The 19,288-nt window shown below is 44.8% G+C and overlaps 1 protein-coding gene across 1 annotated transcript in view; it reads right to left on the bottom strand.

The window, feature by feature from the left end:
• LOC140561602 (uncharacterized) overlaps nt 1–19,288 on the bottom strand; it is a 94,960-nt gene that overhangs the window by 38,410 nt on the left and 37,262 nt on the right. Inside the window, exon 2 of the mRNA XM_072686828.1 lies at nt 3,881–5,545. Within this exon, the coding sequence (XP_072542929.1) occupies nt 3,881–5,545 (1,665 nt within the window). The remainder of the gene's footprint in view (nt 1–3,880; nt 5,546–19,288) is intronic.

The following is a 19,288-nucleotide window of genomic DNA, read 5'->3' as shown; positions in this document are numbered from 1 at the left end:
AAAGCTTAAGCCCAACCCTACCTAACAAAAGACTGGTCAGGCTGAGTGACGCTAACTTGCAATCAGCCCTACAGCTTAAGATCGAACCAGCTTGTGAAATTGGATTACACCTTCTATTCGTCAATCTTCTCCCACAGACTACCTCATATTCTCAGCATGACTGAATGCGCTGACCGTAATGTCCATACTGTGATGCTACGATAGGAGTACACGCAGCACTACACCCCCATAACAACCATGAGTTTCATTGTTACTATAGGTAAGCAAGTATAGCTATGAAGAGGACAAATTATAGCAGTTCATAGCAGACTCAAAAGCAAAAAGGGTTCTATATGTACAGTCGTGAAAAAGTTAGGACACCCTGTGAACACCCTTTGTGTTTCTGAATATTTTTAAATATATTTAAACATATGGACATTTGATTCTCACTGGTGTGCAAGGAGGAAAGCCTTGCTGTCAGAAAAAGACTAAAGTTTTCCAGACAACACTTAGACCAAGACCAGGACATCTGGAACAATGCGCTTGGACAAAAGAAACCAAAGCTGAATGATTTGGAGACGGTAACAGAGGACATGTTTGGCGTAAACCAGACACAGCATTTGAGCACAAGAACCCAGATCAACTGTGAAGCAGGGAGGTGGAAATGTCATGGTTTGGGACAGCTTTTGTGCAGTAGGGCCTGGAGAGCTCTCCTACCTAGAATCCACTAAGAATTCTTTATTGTATCAGAAGGTGCTTGAAGAAAAAGTGAGATAATTTATCTAAAAACTGGACTGGGAAAAACCTTCCCAGTTGATGTCAGAGACTGGTAGAGCATTAAAGGAAACGTCTAACTGAAGTCATTTTGCCAAGGAGGGAAATACCAGCTCTTAGAAGCATAGTGTGTTTTAACTTTTTCCTCACAAGAAAATAGCATTTTTATTAATTACATTTTATAAATGATTTTGCAAGACATTTCTCAGTTTTATCTGCGTATTATATCATCGCCATTTCCCAATAGTGTTAAAATGAAGATGTTTAAATACTAAATTAATAAAAAAAGACATGACTGTAGTCCTAAAAAACGCTTTTGGTGCTATACAGAATGACCATGTTAAAAAGCTTCCATATTCAACCATCTGCAAAAGGTTTTCCACCGATCTGAAGAACACATGAACTAGACAAACTTAAGCATCCAGGTGTTTTTTGTTTATTTTGAGTTGTCATGGTCCCACTGCCTATATGCCACCACTTACTAAGGAACTCTTGAAGAAGCCATGTTTAAGAGTGGTAAAGCTAATATGCAGTTATGAGGGTGAGGAACTGAAGTGTGGACGTGCCGATGGATATTTAGGCTAGCTTTTACATGGTGTCTGGGTTTGGGAGGGGGTTGCAGATTTGTTCTCTCCCGCTCCCTCATGTCAGAGGGGCCTCTTCAAGCTCGCAGCCGCAGCCGTGCCTGCCAAGACCCTGCCCCGCCCCCTCTAAAATTCATTATCTTTTATTGGAGTGATGAAAGAGGGCTACTGGGCTGAAAGAGGTGAACTATGTCTTCAAACAGAGCGCCGGCCTGGAGGACACAATGCTGCCGCGGCACTTTGAAACTCTAGACACACACACACACACACACACACTTTCACACACACACACCACTTTTCTCTTTAGCACGTTGGCAAACACACACACACACATACACAGAACCTTGTCATTGCACTCTTTTTAGTGCACACAGATTATCACATCATTTCTTTCAAAACAAACACACACACACATGCATACATTTATGAAAGGTGCTTGCACTCTGTGTGTGCAAACTTACTAATGAACAAAAGACAAACACACACACACACACACACAAATCTAGAACATGCACAAGAACACTGTTTAAAAAAAGAAGTTCTTGTAGAGTTGTAGAGTTGTAGAGTTCATGTGGAGGTTCTTCAAACTTTAAACAAGGTTCTTTAAACTCACACTCATTTACAAACATGGTCCTTAAGGAATCATCCATCAAATGAAGTTCTTTAAGGAACTTTTCAAGCTGTTCTTCTAAGAGGAAAAGGGTTCTAAATAGTATTGAAAAGGGGTGTTTTGACTCGTATCAATATTGGAACCCTTCTTAGTGTTACATAAAACCATTTATAGAAGGTTCTGAAGAGATTCTCCACCCATCTTTAGAACCCTTTAACCAGGGGTGCCATAGAAGAAGTTTCAAGGGAACAACCAAAAGCTGTGCTTCTATGCAAGGGATGGGCAACAGGGGCTGGAGACCTGGAGAATTAGGTCCGGACATTATCCAGAGTTACCCTTTCACACATGCAGCGTACAGCCGGAGATTTTCCATGTGAGACGTGTCCTCACTACAGGAAATGTGCCGCGTGGTTTAGGCAAGGGGTGGCGCCTGTGTAGCATGTGCAGGAAGCACGACAGGACGCAAAAAGTATACTGCGGAAACAGCAGTGTTTTGTTCAAAGCCCATTGATGATGGCGAATGAGGCTCCCAGCTCGTCCATAATGATGTCATCAACATGCCCACTGAGAATTCTCTAGAAAAATGAACGTGGGCTTGGCACAACTGCACTAGAGATGGAACAATCAATTAGCTGTGTATCAGTATCAGCTGATTTTCCCTAACTTTGCTGATCCTCAGAGCCGTTCAGATTTGCAGCCAGTGTTATACTCTGCTCTGTGTGCTCCAAGCCTTGTGGTTTAAGATCACTAACATGATAACCTGCTCTAGCGTCTATCCCTCAGCTCAGTGTAGTGAGTATCAGAACACAGCAGGGCTAGCAAACACCACTAACCTCACAAAAAGCCAGCAAACAGTACAGACCACATTAAACCATGAGCAAAAGTACAGCAGCAATAGTCGGAAAGCTAAAGGAAGTGTGCCAAAGTGATACAGTTTTAAGGGCTAGATGATCAGCATTTTGAGTGTGCTTCCACTTTGAGCTCTGCACTGCAGTTCTGTACGGGATTACATGTACGGCTGTGTTTTTTATGCTGTCGATTTCAAAAAGTAAAGAATATCATATTGAGAGACACTGCAGGGAACAGTGCAGAGTACAAGTTTGTCTTTGGCAATGAACAGGTGAGTTGAATCAGGTGTGCTTGAGCAAGAAAAGCACAAAAGATCAAAACTGTGCAGGAATCCGGCCCTATAGGTCCATTTGAAGCATCTTTATTTTATTTTTTGTAGAGCATTTCTACAGTTTGTCTTGTAAATGCATCATAAATGTGGACCAGACAGCGTAAAGTGTTAAAATCAGAGCAGCCCATAAAGTGCAGATCCTCAACAAAAACCTGAGCTGAACAAAAGGTTCCATCTTGTGTGGCTTGGTTTATATCTGCCAGTCCTGCACGAAGGAACCCTGTTATCTTCTGAGAGCACACACTGCAATATGAAAATGAAACACTGTTGGCCCAGTCCTAATTAATATAGATGCACTGTGTGTGTGTGTGTGTGTGTGTGTGCGTATTCCCTGAGCAAGAATGCCAATCACATTCAAAGCCTTGCATTCCTCTACTCTCTGTTCTGTTGTCCATTCAATTAACCTCTGATGTTTCCTAATCCCCCATCTCCCCCTCTATGCACACACACACAAAATCTTTAATGCCCCCTTGTACAAGACACACTGCAGGGTGCCACCCTATCCCTCCCTCCTTTCAAATGACCCTTCCCAGTGAGCATGCATTAAGCAGGCATATCCAAACCTGAGTAAGCAAATGGAAAAGTACTGAAGCATCTCACTCTCTTCATTTGTCTCTCTCTCCATTGGCATATCCCAGTCAAAACATCTCCTCCACTCGCTCAAAGTAAGTACTACGCTGCCCTCAAAACATTAAAACAAATACGTCATATGCTTAGCACTACGTAAACAAAGAGTGAAGTGGAAGTACTCACCTCCCCGCAATGGGGCACCATGCCATCTGCCTGCATCCCTCTCTGCATGCGCTGTTGAAGTAGATGTGCATGCCCCGCAGCTGAAGTGGGAGGTGTGGGCTGCATGCTGCCGTTACGGAACCCCCCCAAGGAGACGGCCCCCATTTTGGAAGCATGAGGTTCGGGATCATAGTGCCGCAAGGGCTTGGTGTTGTTGAAAGAGAAGGTTTCTGGACCCATGTTGCCTGGAGTGGTTTTGCTTAGCTGCAGCTGAGCAGATTTTGTCTGTGATGACTGCATGAGCAGTTTGAGACTGTTGCTGGAGGGCTGGCTGGATGTGATGGCCTTGTAGAGCTGGCTGGACATGTTTGGAGCTTGACCATTCTGCGAGTTGAAGGGGCGTCCCTGTGTGGAAGGTTGAGCTCCAGGCTGAGTTGGCCCGGCAGGGCTAGGATGTTGCTTGTCTGATCGATAGGGGGGTGATGGTCTTGTTGAGCCTGATGCTGGGGGTATACCACTTAGATAATTAGCCTGGGAACCCTGAACAGTGGAGTTGGAAGCACCAGATGCAGTGCTTCCTGGAAGAAGGGTGCTCTGTGGGCTGAAAGGTGGCTGAGCAAGCGCTGGACTGGCTAGTTTCTCTGGCCCATATGGAGGAGAAGGTCCTGCAGATGGGGCTGGAGTTATGCTTGAGATGAGGGAGTTCTGAGGACTCTGGATGCTGCTAGCTGGGCTGAAGGGTTGCTGGTGGGGGGACGAGTTGGGAAGCTTGTCCCCTGGTCGGTAAGGTGGAGATGGGCCAGCCCAGGAGGATCCCTGCTGGCTCAGGGAAGATAGGCTTGACTGGGCTGGTGATGGGCCTCCACTGCTGGTGGAGTGGTGCTTACTGTTGGATGCCAATTGCTGAAGCTGCTGCGCCCGAGATACTTCACGCCAGTTAGAATTGGGTCTGCTGGAAAGAGCGGCTGAAAGCATTGGTGAACGAGCCTGGTTCTGACCCTGGGATGAAGAAGAAGAAAGCGGTGATGCCGAAAGCGGGGAAGGAACTGGTTTTGATGGATGGGGTAAGGTATAAGGAGGTCCGGCCGGACTAGTGCCCATCTGAGGTGAACCTGCCTGGGGAAAGCCAGGAGATTGGGTGAGGTGGGCTTCTAGGTGGGAAGGTCTTTGTGGAGAACGTTTCGGGGTTCCACTTCCATCTGGGTGGACAAAGTTACCAGCACTACTTGTCTGCTCATCGGTCTTGTTCCCCAAGATCTTCTCAATGTCCAGCTCAGGCAAAGAGGGATCAGGGTTCTTTGTTAGCTCATCCAGAATCTCCTGAAGCTCTTGTTCCACAGAAGGGGCTGCTGAGTTCCCATTTGGGTTGAAGGCAGGTCCCAGACTTCCTGAGCTTCCAGCACCTCCGGGTGTTGATCCAGGACTAGCCTTAGGAGGCATAGAGTATGGGGAGCCTAAGCCATTGTTGTTGCTGTTTAGTCGGTTTCCTTCCAGCCCACTTCCTTGGTTACCCATCCCAGTTCCAGCAGGGAAGGGTTGTTGGGGAAAGCTTGGCCCCATGGCCAGGGTAACGTCCTCCAGGCATAGTCGCTTGGCACTGCCCTGGGTCATGGAGGTATCGGAGACCCCGTTCAGGGAAGGAGAACCATCCACGGCCCCAGTCAGCTTCCTCTTCAATCCTGGCAGCTTTGGAAAGAGACAGATGGCACTGTTAGAATTCATGTCCATTCAATTGATATTCATTGCCTTTACATTGAATTTGGGACAGATAGGGGCTCACAGCAGGAACAAAATACCATGTCGTTTCAAGGGGTGATAATATCCCGTTTATTATGACAATAATTTTAATAAGCACACATGGGTGTTGTATAAGCACTGATGCCATCAGCGGCTCACAGTTTGAATGTAAACATCTGGTAAATCTAATATCTGGTACATTTCACATATTTTACGTTTAAAGCTACAATGATATAGCAATAAAAAAACAACATGTAAAGTCTCCAGGGAACCGCTCAACTACCCAAGTTCACGAATGGTCTACAGGGATCTCAAGGCTTTACTTATACACATGCCAAGGTTCTTTCTTTGGTCCTGAACCCTCCGCGGGCCCAGCTGGATGTCTACTGGTGCCAGAAGTGGGATCATTCCCCAGGATGTTTCGATTTTTGCCTGGGTCACCACCCTTCCAAACTCCCCATTATTCCAAGCTCACAATCCCAGATCTCTGGAACACCCTCCTGGTGGATTAAGACTAGCAACCAATCATAAACTCCTCGTTGGCATTCAGAGAGAAGATGTTTGCAAGCACGTGAACTCTCAACGTAACAGAAGGACACTGGGATGGCTGTAGCTGCACAGCTGCGAGGGATGCCTACTGCCTCAGAAAAGGGAGCGGGGTAAAAAGAATCGCTTTAAGGTTGATGCAGTCAACAGTTAAACGGACTGAAATAGGCCTACGAATAGGTTCAGTAATGTGCATCCTAGAGAGATAGAATGAGGTTGTGTATTTAATAATATAATGATAGGCAACCCTTAGGCCTCTATTCTCCACTGTATTCCTACAACTGTGGAGGAACCTCTTAAGGTGCTTTGAGGAAGGTTTTTAGAAGAACCCCTAAAAGTTCCTCAAGTTCCTCAAGGACGTTTAACAGAGTAGACAATGAAACCAAAGACGAATTTGTATCTTCGTTTCTTTGTATTGGCCCAGTAGTAAAGAAAGAAAGATATGCAACATAAGCAACACATTATTGATAGGAATAATAATTTACAGTAACGTTCCAGCTGGAGAAGAATGTGCAGTATTTCACACATGCCACACACACTCTCACACACACGCTAAACTCTTTTACGAGGATCTTGGCGTTCTTATCCATTTTAAGGCCCAGGAAAATGCTTAGTAGGTAATCTATTACAGAATGTACACTCTTAAAAAATAAAAGGGCAACAAATGGTTTTCAGAAGGACCACTTCAGGTTCCATGAAGAACCATGCTTGTATAGAAATGTGTGAGGCTGAGGAACTATTTAAAGCTTGATAAACCTTGATAGAATACCCTGTATTATAAGCATCACTATTATAGGCTATTATTAAATACTTCCTTATGGAACCAAATCAGGGTCTGATCTTTAAATCTAGATCTTGAATCCAGTTTCCTTAACTTTGTACTCCTTGGTAGGTGAGGATTACTTGGTAAATGACCAAACTTTCAGGGAGAACAAAATCCAGGACTGGAAACTGGATTAAGGACCAGATTTGAAGACCCGGGTTCAAAGACATCGCGCCAAGATCCTTTCGTAGAATCTTTATGTTTAAGAAAGTGGAGCACTTTAAGCTTTTCTGGCTCTAGAGAGCAGATCTACAGTACAAATCCTTATCTCCAGTACACCCCAAAGTCCAGAGGTGTGGACCCTGTAGTCGACTTCCTAACACACACTCTTTCCTTTCCACTCCTCCTCCACCTCTCTCATCCCCCTCTCCGTTCTTCTCGTTTTTCCCCCAGAAGTGTTTTCTCACAGATCCTGAAACAATAGAATTCAGCCGACACACCTTCCCTGTATCGCCAAGCTGTCTGCAGTGTCCACCCTGCTGTGCTGTGTGTGTGTGTGCGCAAGAGTGTGAGGGGAGGGAGTAGACACGTGACAAAGGGGAAGGGTGTGTGTGTGTCTGCATGTGTAACAGAATATGAATTACTATAGCCATCATTTTAGAGCTGCTGTTTTTTCTGTCTCTCTCACACACACACACACAGAGTCGTTCACTCACACACACACACACACACACACACACACACACACACACTCGCTCCCACACAGCACATCTTCTCACCATGCCAATTTCAGTCTGAGCAAACACATCAATACACACACAGACATATCGACTGTCTTGCTGTCTCTCTCTCTCTCTCTCACTCTCTCTCTCCTGCTGGATCGGAGGGACATCTTTCATTCGGCAGCAATCGGATTTATCCCATTATGACTGACACCACCATCTGTCACCACTGAGAGCAGGCGTGTGTGTGTGTATGTGCGTGTGTGCGTGTGTGTGAGAGACAGAGAGAAAAAAAGAGAGAGAGAGAGAAGGAAAGAGAGAGACTGAGGTAAAGAGCACAGACCTGTCATCTAAACCTCCTGATCTTATGCATATACTTCATAATTACAGCTGTTGAGAGATGCTGAGTGCATCCCTGAGTGAGTATTGGAGAGTCTGAAGTGCTGTTATTAGAATGCAGTGGGAACACACACATCCACACACACACACACACACACACAGATACCAGAATTATATACCATACATATATATACTCTATATGTCCAAATGTTTGTGGACACCTCTTCTAATGAATGCATTCAGCTACTTTTTATGTTGCATATTATTGCCAATAGAATAGGACTCTCTGGAGCAGATAAACATGACCCTTTTGGCACCATGTGTAATGCCAGGCATGGGCTAGAGGGGTATAAAGTCCCCCAGCATTGAGCTGTGGAGCAGTGGAACTGTGCTCTCTGAAATGATGGTGGTGCTCCATCCAGTACTTTTAGGAAGAGCTGGGGAGTTGGGGATGAGGTGGGGTGGTGATCATCCATCATCTTGACCTCACTACTGCTCTTGTCACTGAATGCAATCAAACCCTGACAGCAATGCCCAATAGAGAAAGCCACTCCAACAGCAGGATAAACTCAAAAGACAATGAATGAGCAGGGGTCCCAATACTTTTGTTAGGTCCATAGGTATTTGGATATTGACACAACCAAGATGTTGAGGTTTAACAAATACGATGCGTCTAAAAGTTACAGCCGTTTTTACAAAGACCTTACATGTTCACACTCTTAAAAGTAATTGGACAGGCTAACATGATTATAAACACAAGGGCTATTTTAATAGTTAGATTTAAGTCTCTTGCAGTCAGTGACTGCCTGAAGTCTGAGCAGGCTTTGCCAGGCCTTTACTGTAACCGCCACCGGTTGTTGCTTGTTTGTGGGTCTTCCAGCCTTCAGTTTGTCTTCAGTAAGTAAAAAGCTGCTCAACTGGGTCAAGGTCAGGCCACTGACCTTGACTGCCATTTCATAACACTCCATTTATTTGCCTTAAGAAGCTCTTGGGTTGAGTTTGTGGTTTGTTTTGGGTCATTATCCATCTGCACTGTGAAGTGCCGTCCTATCAGCTGTCCTGCATTTGACCAAATCTCAGCAAAAAGTATAGCGCTACACGTCGCAATGAATCCTGCTGCTACTTCTACCAGCAGCCACATCATCAATAAACACCAGTCACTCAATTCCACTGAAAGCCATTCAAGCAAATGCCATAACAGTGCCTCCACAGATGATGTGGTCGGCTCATGAACCCTTTCTTTCCTTCTTCATACGCAAGTTAATCTTGGTGTCATCTGTCCAAAGAATCTTGCTCCAGAACTAAGATGTTTTAAAGATGTTTGCTAGCAGCCTAATCTGACCTTGAGCTCCTGAGTGGTTTACATCTTCGAGTAAACCTTCTGTATTAACATGGAAGGCTTCTCTTGATTGTAGACGTTGGCAATGATGCGACTACCTCCTCAAGAGGGTTCCTGATTTGGCTAGATGTTAGAATTCTGTGATCATCTATTCTTCCATGGTCTTTCAGGCCTTTTGGTGTTGCTGAGCTCCCCGGTGCGTTTCTGCTCTCTCTCTGATAGGGCAGACACCTCATTAAGCCGCATATTGAGAGTTCCTCTAAACTCCAGACCTTTTAACTCCTTCATATGTTGAGAATTAATGAGGGAACAGGCCATGGAACTGTCCAATAACTTTTGAGCCTCTGAAAAGGGACGCATATGTGTGTGTGTGTCTGTGTGTGTGTGTGTGTGTGTGTGTGTGTGTGTGTGTAGTCATTTTTCTTCACCCTTGCTGCTGGCTCGGCTGTTTCAGCGTCAGTGATGAACTTGGCTCTGATGCATTTGTAAGTGAATACTTGCTGGGTGACCTGAAAGCGGCTGCACCTTTAGAGCGGCGAGCAGTGGTCCTTTTATCCTCTCTCAGGAGGTTCACTTTTTCACAGTGACAACCAGTGTTCACAGACAGCCTAAACTGTGCTCTCAAACACAGACATACACACACACACACACACACATGCCTTTGATCCACCCTTCCCTGCAGCAGCCCAGTGTGCTGATAGGCATCAGCAGATGCTAATCCAAATCATGGACGAACAAACTGAACTCCACAACAATCTCTGTTAAAGAGCTTCAGTTACGCATCATGCAACGCCAGCTATTGCACTGCACAGCACACAAGCAAAGCCTTTGCACTAATACAAGTCCCAGGCTTGAGTTACAGGCTTTTTCCAAATGCTGTTTGGGTTGTGGTTTACACTGCATTTTTCTTCCAGACTGTCACTAGTGTTAAAGGTGCACGATTGCACAATGCTAAATGAATTCATAGCTCAGTCATTAGGCCTAAAGTTACTAGGGGTGGCAGGAGCTAGTACCACTTTTCTTTTTTCTTGCATATCGGCCAATGCAGTCTTTTGCTGTTCTGACCAGCTGCAAACGTAATGCATAACCAGACATCAGCTTCTGGCAGTGTTCCTGAGGAATCCTAGGCCATCTATGGGCAATGGCCTCCAGTTCACTAATATTCTAGGGTTTGAAAAGTTCCAGTTTTGTTTCGTCACTCCCCAGAACAAAATCTTGACGGGGCAGTGGTTGCTCAGCTGTTACAGCATCGGGCTATTGGCGACAGGGTTGTGGGTTTGATACTTGAGCTCGGCAAGCTGCCACCGCCACTGAGCAAGGCCCTTAATCCTCTCTGCTCTCTAGGCGCTGCTGCGATGGCTGCTCACCGCTCCGAGCACGTATGCTCGCTGTCCACTGTGTGGGTTTGCTCACTAGTGTGTATGTTAGGTTAGGCCAAATTCCATCTGTGTCTGACACACATGGTGAATATGGTTGTCTTGTCTGGTCTCGCCTTAACAAAACTGGAACTTTTTGGGTATGTTTGCATGAAACTGCAGTGGTCATTATTATAAGCATGTGTTGTGGTGAGGTATTTAAAATGGTCTTGTTTGATTGGTTCATTGCCAATAGCTGAAAGTTTGCATGTTTTGCTAATAAACCTAATTTGCATGGAGCTTACTGCTATGGTGTCTGGATTAGAGAGAAAACCAAAGCTGAACCAACCCCAGCAGTTTCCTATTTATAACCACCTAGTGGCTCACTGTTCGGAACGATGCTAATGATGCAAACACGGCCCTGGGAGATATTTATGTCAACATTGGGGTCCTAGACACACCCTCATTCCTAAAGGCCCCACCCTAGGATGTGGCATAGCAGGGAGCATGGGAGGATGGATCTTTTCTTAGCCCTGAAAGCTTAGTCGCCTTGTATTTTTGATCACATTACAACACCACAAGGGCAGTCCACACTTTACACAGACCACAGACAATAGCTGAGCAATAAAATCACAGTAAACATATTAGAAACAGCTTGTATCCCCAGAAAGTATTCATGGTATCATAAAATGCCTGTGTTTAGTTTCACTGTGGTGTTTTCTGCCCTTTTTTCTCCTTTTAATTCTCCTTTAAAAATCTAGTGATATACAGAATGATGAGGCTTAATGACTGCAGTCATGCCGTAAAGATGTTTTAAACAAAGTAGGAACTCTTAATGATTTATGTAAAGACTGTTTTTTCCTCATCCTTCAGTACCTATTCATCTTACCTAGATATAGCCTAGACTTATTATTGCTCCTACAGGCAGACTCCTCCATAAAAGCTTGTATTGATCCAGTCCAGCGCAGACCACTGTGTCTCCCTGCACTGCAAACTAAAGCAAATCAATGATTCGAGGGCTTTCTGAATACCTACCAGATGCTCTTTGCTTCTCGATTCTTTTGAGTTCACTCTTCATGCTTGAGGGACAGAAAGGATGCATGCAGCTATAGGCATAACAGCCTGAACCTATTACATTCTTCATCCCTGATTACATACTAACTCACACACAAGAGCAGAGCGAAGGTATCTGGTACTGAAGAACTGCTGCAGCAGCCCAAGACTCCAGACGGTCCAGACGTGCATTTGTAATAAGAGCATTAACATAACTCCTGAAGGTATCTGCAGTATTAAAAATGCATCTACAATTTCAGATGCATAATAGAAGAATATTCTGTTGTATATTAGAACATTACAGTGTGGTACAGTATAATATCGGAGCTCTCGTGCCAAAAGCCTGCATCTCCATTTCTGCCGCTTTTCACATTTTAATATCATGGGAAGCTGGCAGTTTACATTGACTTCCATTGACTCTAGAATTTGTTCAGTCCAGCAGCACATTGTATTTAATGAAGGTCGGTCCATTAGATACACTAATTACTGGATGGTAACGGGACAAACTGAGCTGCTCCATGTGTTTTTTTAATTGTATTGTAGTGTAATTGTAAAGCCAACCACTCCCAGAACAGATGCCTGTGCTGGCCTTGAGAGTGATGAGTGGAGAAAGTGCCATCTACCCACCCATAGAGAGCACAGACAGTTGTCTCTTTCTTCACCTGCTAAAGGCTCAGAACTCCAATGGGTTTGTTATTAGCTGATTGGCTGGATCATGCATGTTGGGAGCAATTTCTAAATATGCAGGGCAGGGAGTCATATACAAAAATGTATGGCTACTGTTAAATGTAAGTATTCAATTGTGGATTTGTTACGATGGACTGCACTGAATCTTATAGAACTGTAACTTAACTGTGGTTGAAACTGAAAGTGGTTGGTGTAGCGTAGTGGGTGACAATGCCGCTTTCCCTGTGGCAGAGTGGAGCAAACACTCTGCGCTACACCAATAAGAGTCCCTGGGCAAGACTCCTAACGACTCCAAACAACACCTACCTGTGGAACCTGACTCAAATCTGAGCTGTTCAGAAGCAGCCTAATGCCACGAATGTAAATCAATCGTTTGTGGGGTGTGTGCGAAAGCTTCCTAAGCTAGGCTAACTGCTGGCGGAGAGCTGGAGGCCGGATCCTGTTGCGTTTCTCTGCTGCATTAAGCAATGTATTTGAGCAGTGATAAGAGTGTGTGAGAGGGCTTTGGTTGCACTGCTGCCTGTTCATATGCTTTGTTGTAGAGCAACTGGGCAACCGAGGACAAAGCCATACCCACTGAGAATACAGCAAGCGGATGAGGGATGTGCATGTGTGTGTAGGAGAGTAAAAGCGAGAGAGGGTAGGAGGGAGTTTGCATCAAAAGAACACAGATTAGTCTCATGCTATGTATATATATATATATATATATATATATATATATATATATATATATATAGCACGTACTGACCACTGCATACCCACAAGGCACTACTGCAGATGAAGATAATCAATGTTTTCACTTCACAGGTACTAATGTTATGGCTAATGTGGCATATATAGGGTAGCCTAGTCTCTGGTTCTATACTGAACACATGTTAAGGAATTACATGGATGGACGGATTTATAGGCAGTTAACAAAGACGAGCAGGAGTAATTGTCTCTTTTCCAAAACCGGATGATTTCAGAAAAATGTGTGTGTGCACATCACAGAGAGAGGGGATATTTAATGAATTCCATCTGAAAGCAAACAAGCAGGAAATATTTCCACACACTCATACACTACACACACACACACACACACATACCCACCCTCCCAAAGAAATCCTTCTGTGATTCAGAGAGCAACCTCCGTCATTTAACTCAGTCATTTCTCTTCTGTCTTTCGTCTGTCTCTCTCTCTCTCTCTCTCTCTCTCTCTCAGTCTCCCTCTCTCTCGCCCTGTGGTGGGTAATGGTGTGTCAATCATCATTAGTAGCTCTATTGTTGTGTCCTTAATTACTGCAGCCTCTGTGATGCCACTGTCATCTAGATATGCTAATAAACAAAGAGCAGCCCGGCAGCCACGTGCTACACACACACACTCACACACAATCCCACCACCCAACACACACACTTCACTCAAACGCACCCACTCGCACACACTCACACACATGCTCACATTAATGCAAACATCTACACCCCCCCCCCTCACACACACACACACACACACACACACACACACACACACACTTGTACAATGCTATTAATAGTTTGGCAAGTGATGTCACACACACTAGGGAACAGAGAAGTGAGAGTGTAGGAAAGCACAGTTTTAACTGCCTCAAAAAATGCTCTCTCTCGCGCGCACGCTCGCACGCTCGCACGCTCTTACTCTTTTTACAAGCGTAGTCTAATCTCTGTCTGTCTGTCTGTGGGGTCTTGAAGGAGTCCAGCTCTGCTCTCTGTAGTTTAGTGACCTTGAGCTGGAGTGTTGAGGGAGCTGTACGCACAAGGCTGGTTCTCTTGAAATCTGTTCAGCTTGACCATTTCACACACGTCCTGAATCCGTTTCCTTCCGCTTTCCCTTACTGTGCCATTGTGCACTCCTTAGAATGAAGGCGCTTCACGTGGTTCTTTGACTGATACCATAGAAGAACCACAAAAAAACAACATAATATGTGAGCGTGAAGAATCTTTTCAAGGTCTAAAAAAACCTGAAGGTATAGAGCTCTGTTACAAACACCAAGCCTCATTCACCAGAAGACTTTCTTATTTGGAATCTGGTCAGTTTATGAGGACAGTGGAATCCATTGCTGCTTAACATCATGAGTCTGACGTAGACTTTCTGTGAAGACCTTTCTCAGGAACAAATTTAAGGAAATGATTAGAAAGATGTTGGTGAATGAGGCCCAATGATTCTTTAAGGAACTGAAAATAGCTCTATGGCATCACTCAAAGAACCCTTTGAAGCACCTTTATTTTAACAGTGCTCATATGGCTTTTTCTCTGCACTTTGAAGTGCATGCCAAGGTTTGACAGGTGCTCCACAAACAAAACCAAGGATGTCCCGATCTGAGGACAGGAAAGATGGGTATAATGTATAATTGGCAGATGTAGGCATATTTAAATGTTCATACTAAGATGCTCTGTTAAGCTGTGTTACACTATTGTATCGCTGCATCTATGATACAGGTTTAGTTCAGCATTCCCTCCCTCATTTAAAATGATGGGATTCATTTAACCTCTTCAACTCCTCAGAACCACCGGCAGTTCCTGGCTGGTTTAACTTAGGAACGACTCAGATTCAGTCTGCTTTGCTGCTTTGCATGCTGTGACCGATCAAAGTAAATCTATATAAAAGAGTCTCTGAAGATACTTTAGCTTGCTGCTCTGCTTTACGTCACACTCAGACACACACACAGATAGTGGATGGTGTTTGTGTGTGTGTGTGTGTGTGTATATGTCTATGTATGTGTAAACTAGATTGCAAACTAACATCCTTGTAAACCTGACACCTATTGTGTGTGTGTGTGCCCAGATGTGTGTCGACAGGTGGAGTAGGTCTCAGACAGGATAAAGAAGATTACACACCCCTACAGAGCCTACAGGCGAGAGAGAGAGAGAGAGAGAGAGAAAGAAAGAGAGAGCGAGAGAGAGCACAGAAAATAGGCGGGGGAGAAAAAGAGAGAGACAATAAAAGAGAGAGAGACAGACAAGGAATGAAAGAAAAAAAAGAGTGACCGTGAAAAAGAGAGTGAGGCAGACAGACAGAAAGGGAGAGAGGAAGACAAATACAGAAACACATGAAACACAGACATGAAAGAGATGAAGACAGAGGGAGAGAAAAAGTGAGAAAAAGAAAACAAAAAGGAAAGCAGAACGAGAGATAGAGAGAGTTTAAAAACAGAAACAGAGAGTGAGAGAGATACTGGGAAATACACACACACACACACACACACACACACCTACTGGCAGCATGCCTAGTGCCAGACATGGGTTAGAGGGGTATAATGCCCCCAGTACTGAGCTGTGGAGCAGTGGAACTGTGTTCTCTGGAATGATGGCGCTGATGGTGTGGTGTTGGCCATCCACCATCCTGACCTCACTAACACTTCTGTGGCAATCAAATCCTCACAACAATGCTCCAAAATCTAGTAGAGTGGAGTGACTGGGGGTCTGAATGAGGGTGTGAGGCCTCGGGGTTAGAAGTGTGTTGTTTGGTGCAAGAGGAGGCGTCTCTGGCCCTCAGTGCGTCTGCCGCTGATCACACCAACCACAGCCTCACTTTTCCCTATTCTGGCTACGTCAGGGCTGTTTGTCATCCACCCCCACCGGTGAGTGTACTGTGCATCGTCATAGCAACGCAGCGGGCCATCGAAGGTGCTGATGTCATGGTGAGATTTGCAGATCTGGACGGGACTTGAACTGGTCTTGTTACGAAAACAAGACACACACACACACACACACACACTCTCACACACAGTCCAAAGTGCTGTGACTCAGGGCTCATGCACATAAGCAATTCTTTTTCTTTTTTGCTTTTCATCTCAGTAAAATGAAGAAGTGACATCATACCTGCGCTGGAGAGCTGGGGGTGTACTGTAGGAACTTCAGGCTGTTTAAAACTGCTTCTACGTAAAACTGAGCACTGAGTCAGCTGACCTATCCAGGCTCTGCCCAGAAATACCTTCTTTCATAACAACTGTTGCCACGATGGACTTTATGGACAGACCACTTGTAAAACACACCAAATTTGAGTATGACCTCTGTGGAGTTGCTGCGGAATGTTACGCTTCAGGATTAAAATGCTGTTAAACTAAACCGTTGCCGTGGATCACTGCGAGCAGAAAGGTCGGACATGACAATGTTAAACTATTCCGTCATTAAAGCAACAGATGTAGCAGTTTTAGCTTTAAATAACAGCTTTGATGCTTCCCTGATTAACTACATAGGGGGACATAGGGAAAACCGCCTCTCTATCATTACCACTCCATGCCCAGAATGCTAGGTGCTGCACCACGGCACTTTGGTGAAGCTTGAACAAGAACAGGGTAATGCTACGTAAAGCCTGGCACTCACTATGTTTAGCCCGAACTTAACCCGATTCAGCCAGAAATGACTTCCTGAACCTTCCGTTCCAGCTCCCGAACTGATCGACGGCCCAATTATATTTATTCACGAGCGACTCCTCCAGTTCTGAGAAGACTGCATTAAGCGGCGGTCATTTGGACATATAGTGCAGACGATGGTTTGCTGTTGCCCCCCCATAACCATTTATTTCTTTCTATGTCTTGAATAATATCAAACAGTGATTGCCCCCACTATGATTCCTGAGCTAGTCCGGCTATTTCTCTTCATTACTGCACCGACTTCTCTGTGTGGTACAACATGCCAATAAAGACTCGGCGGATTTGATTGGGATGGATATTAAACAACAGTTTTTGCCCCCATAAAAGAGGCTCTTGCTGAGAGCACCGTCAGACTCCAAATGGCTCCGAAATCAATAGGCAGAGTCGTATTAGAAGAGCTAGAAGTTTTTCAACCTCTGAACAACTGACCTTCTCCTTTCTGCCTCTCTCTCTCTCTATTCGCTGAGGAGAGGAAGTGCAGAAGCGGGGAGAGGGAGAAAAAGAGAGGGGGGGGTTACGCAGTGTTTAGATAAGTCTGGTGCTTTCGCTTTGAGTCAGCTTTTGTGTTTTTGTTCTCGTCAATTACTCTCGTGCGTGTGTTTGTGTGGGAGCGGATTTTGGTACTTTTTTTTCCCCTTTTCGATTTCATGAGCTGACATTTACCAGGTAAGAGAAAGAGATCTAAACAAAGGGGATCTCCTGTGCAGCACACAAACACACACACACACACACACACAAACACACACACGATGCACTCCTGATCAGAAAGCATGATTGTGCTTCAAGTAGAGTAATGATTCAACACATTTATTGATGCAGCACAGTAGAGAAAGGCAGTTAGAAACACTTGTGCCTGCACACACACACACACACACAAACACACAGTGCTTATGAGCACAGAGTGCCGGAAGGGCTGAATCTCTAAGCACTGTGTTCAATGAATGTCAATGAACTTGCAGTGAGAGAGAGAGAGAGAGAGAGAGAGAGAGAGAGAGGGAGAGGAAGAGAGAGAGAGGGAGAGAGAGGGAGAGAGAGGGAGAGAGAGAGAGAGAGAGAGAGAGAGAGAGGCGGATGTGTGGTCTTTTCATAACAGCCGATAAATGCAGGACAAAAGACAAAAGGAAACAGAGAAATGAAAAGGAAGAAGACAACACAAGCCTGTGTGTGCGTGTGTGTGAGAGAGAGTGTGTGTGTGTGCATCTGCATCTGAGCCGATTGTACATGTCCATTCACGGCAGTTCTTACTGTTGTTTCCGGCGCTACTGTAGAATCTTGGCTGTTTGTTTATCTGTTTACGTTAGTCATCTTGACCGGATGCTGTGATCCCACCGGCTTTCCACACACAACCTACTTTAATCACACACACACACAGAGCTTTTATTTATAAATAAATCAGTTAGCTTTTACGTGTGTTCCTGTGTGTGTGTGTGTGTGTGTGTGTATAGTTGTCTATATATAAGAGCAGCTGCAGGCTAGGGCTAATTTAGCAGCTCCTCTAGTCTCACTGGACACTCCAGCTGCGTCAAAGCGGCAGTGAGTCACACACACACACACACACACACACATACACACAATCTTTACTTTCTTGCTCAGGCTGAAGATGAAGGTCAAAAGGAAGACAATTACAACTTCTCACTGTAAAAGAGCAGCAGAGCCAATGAGAAACAGCGGCCCAGTACAGACCCTCACAGCAGAGCAGAGCACTGGTCAGGTGTTAAACTGCAGTCTGACTGATCCTGAAAAAAAAACTGTTTACCAGGTGAAGAAGCCTGATCAGTTGAATGGGAAATTGATGAGGGAAATTTGAAACACTTCCAGCAGCAGTTCATTTAAACGTCATGTAGGGGAACTTTTACACTGGAGCTGTGTCCAGAAACGGTGCCCTATTCACTACCCCCTACATGCTACTGTTATAGGGAGCAGAATTCCACAAGGTAGTGAACGATCTCGGACACACTGTTATGCATATGACCTCATTGCTTTTGCGACAGCAGAATGCTTCTTCGGAGAGGCACTGCATGAATCTTCCAACCAAACCATGCAATGAATTCTGGGTATTACATGTCTGCAAGGGTATGGCGTTCATACACTACTTGTACACTTGTTGTGTACACTTGTTTTGTTTGGGATTCTTATAGTGCACAAAAATGCTGTACTTTGTTTTTTCGGACGCCACTAACCCAAAGTAGTGCACTATATAGGGAATAGGGCACAGTTTTGACAGCCCCATAATGTACATACACCTAGCCTACTACTGAAAGCCCTAATCAAAGCAGAAGAATTGGTAAAAACGTGATAGCGACTTCTGGGGAGAATATGATGTTGTTAATACTGAAAAAAAAAAAACACCACATCACCAACAGACTCTTCCTGTGCCAGTGTGTGCAGTGAGAGAGCTCTCACGCATTGTCAGCTTTTTCAAAGACAAACTGGTCGACCTCAGCTTAACACCAAACTGGAGCTAAACACACATCAGAAGGGAAAGTACTGGCTTACTTTT

Source organism: Salminus brasiliensis, chromosome 9 (genome assembly GCF_030463535.1).
Source record: "Salminus brasiliensis chromosome 9, fSalBra1.hap2, whole genome shotgun sequence".
NCBI classification, from domain to species: domain Eukaryota; kingdom Metazoa; phylum Chordata; class Actinopteri; order Characiformes; family Bryconidae; genus Salminus; species Salminus brasiliensis.
The sequence above is the reverse complement of the archived record's forward strand: the minus strand, read 5'-3'. Positions and strand labels throughout refer to the sequence as shown.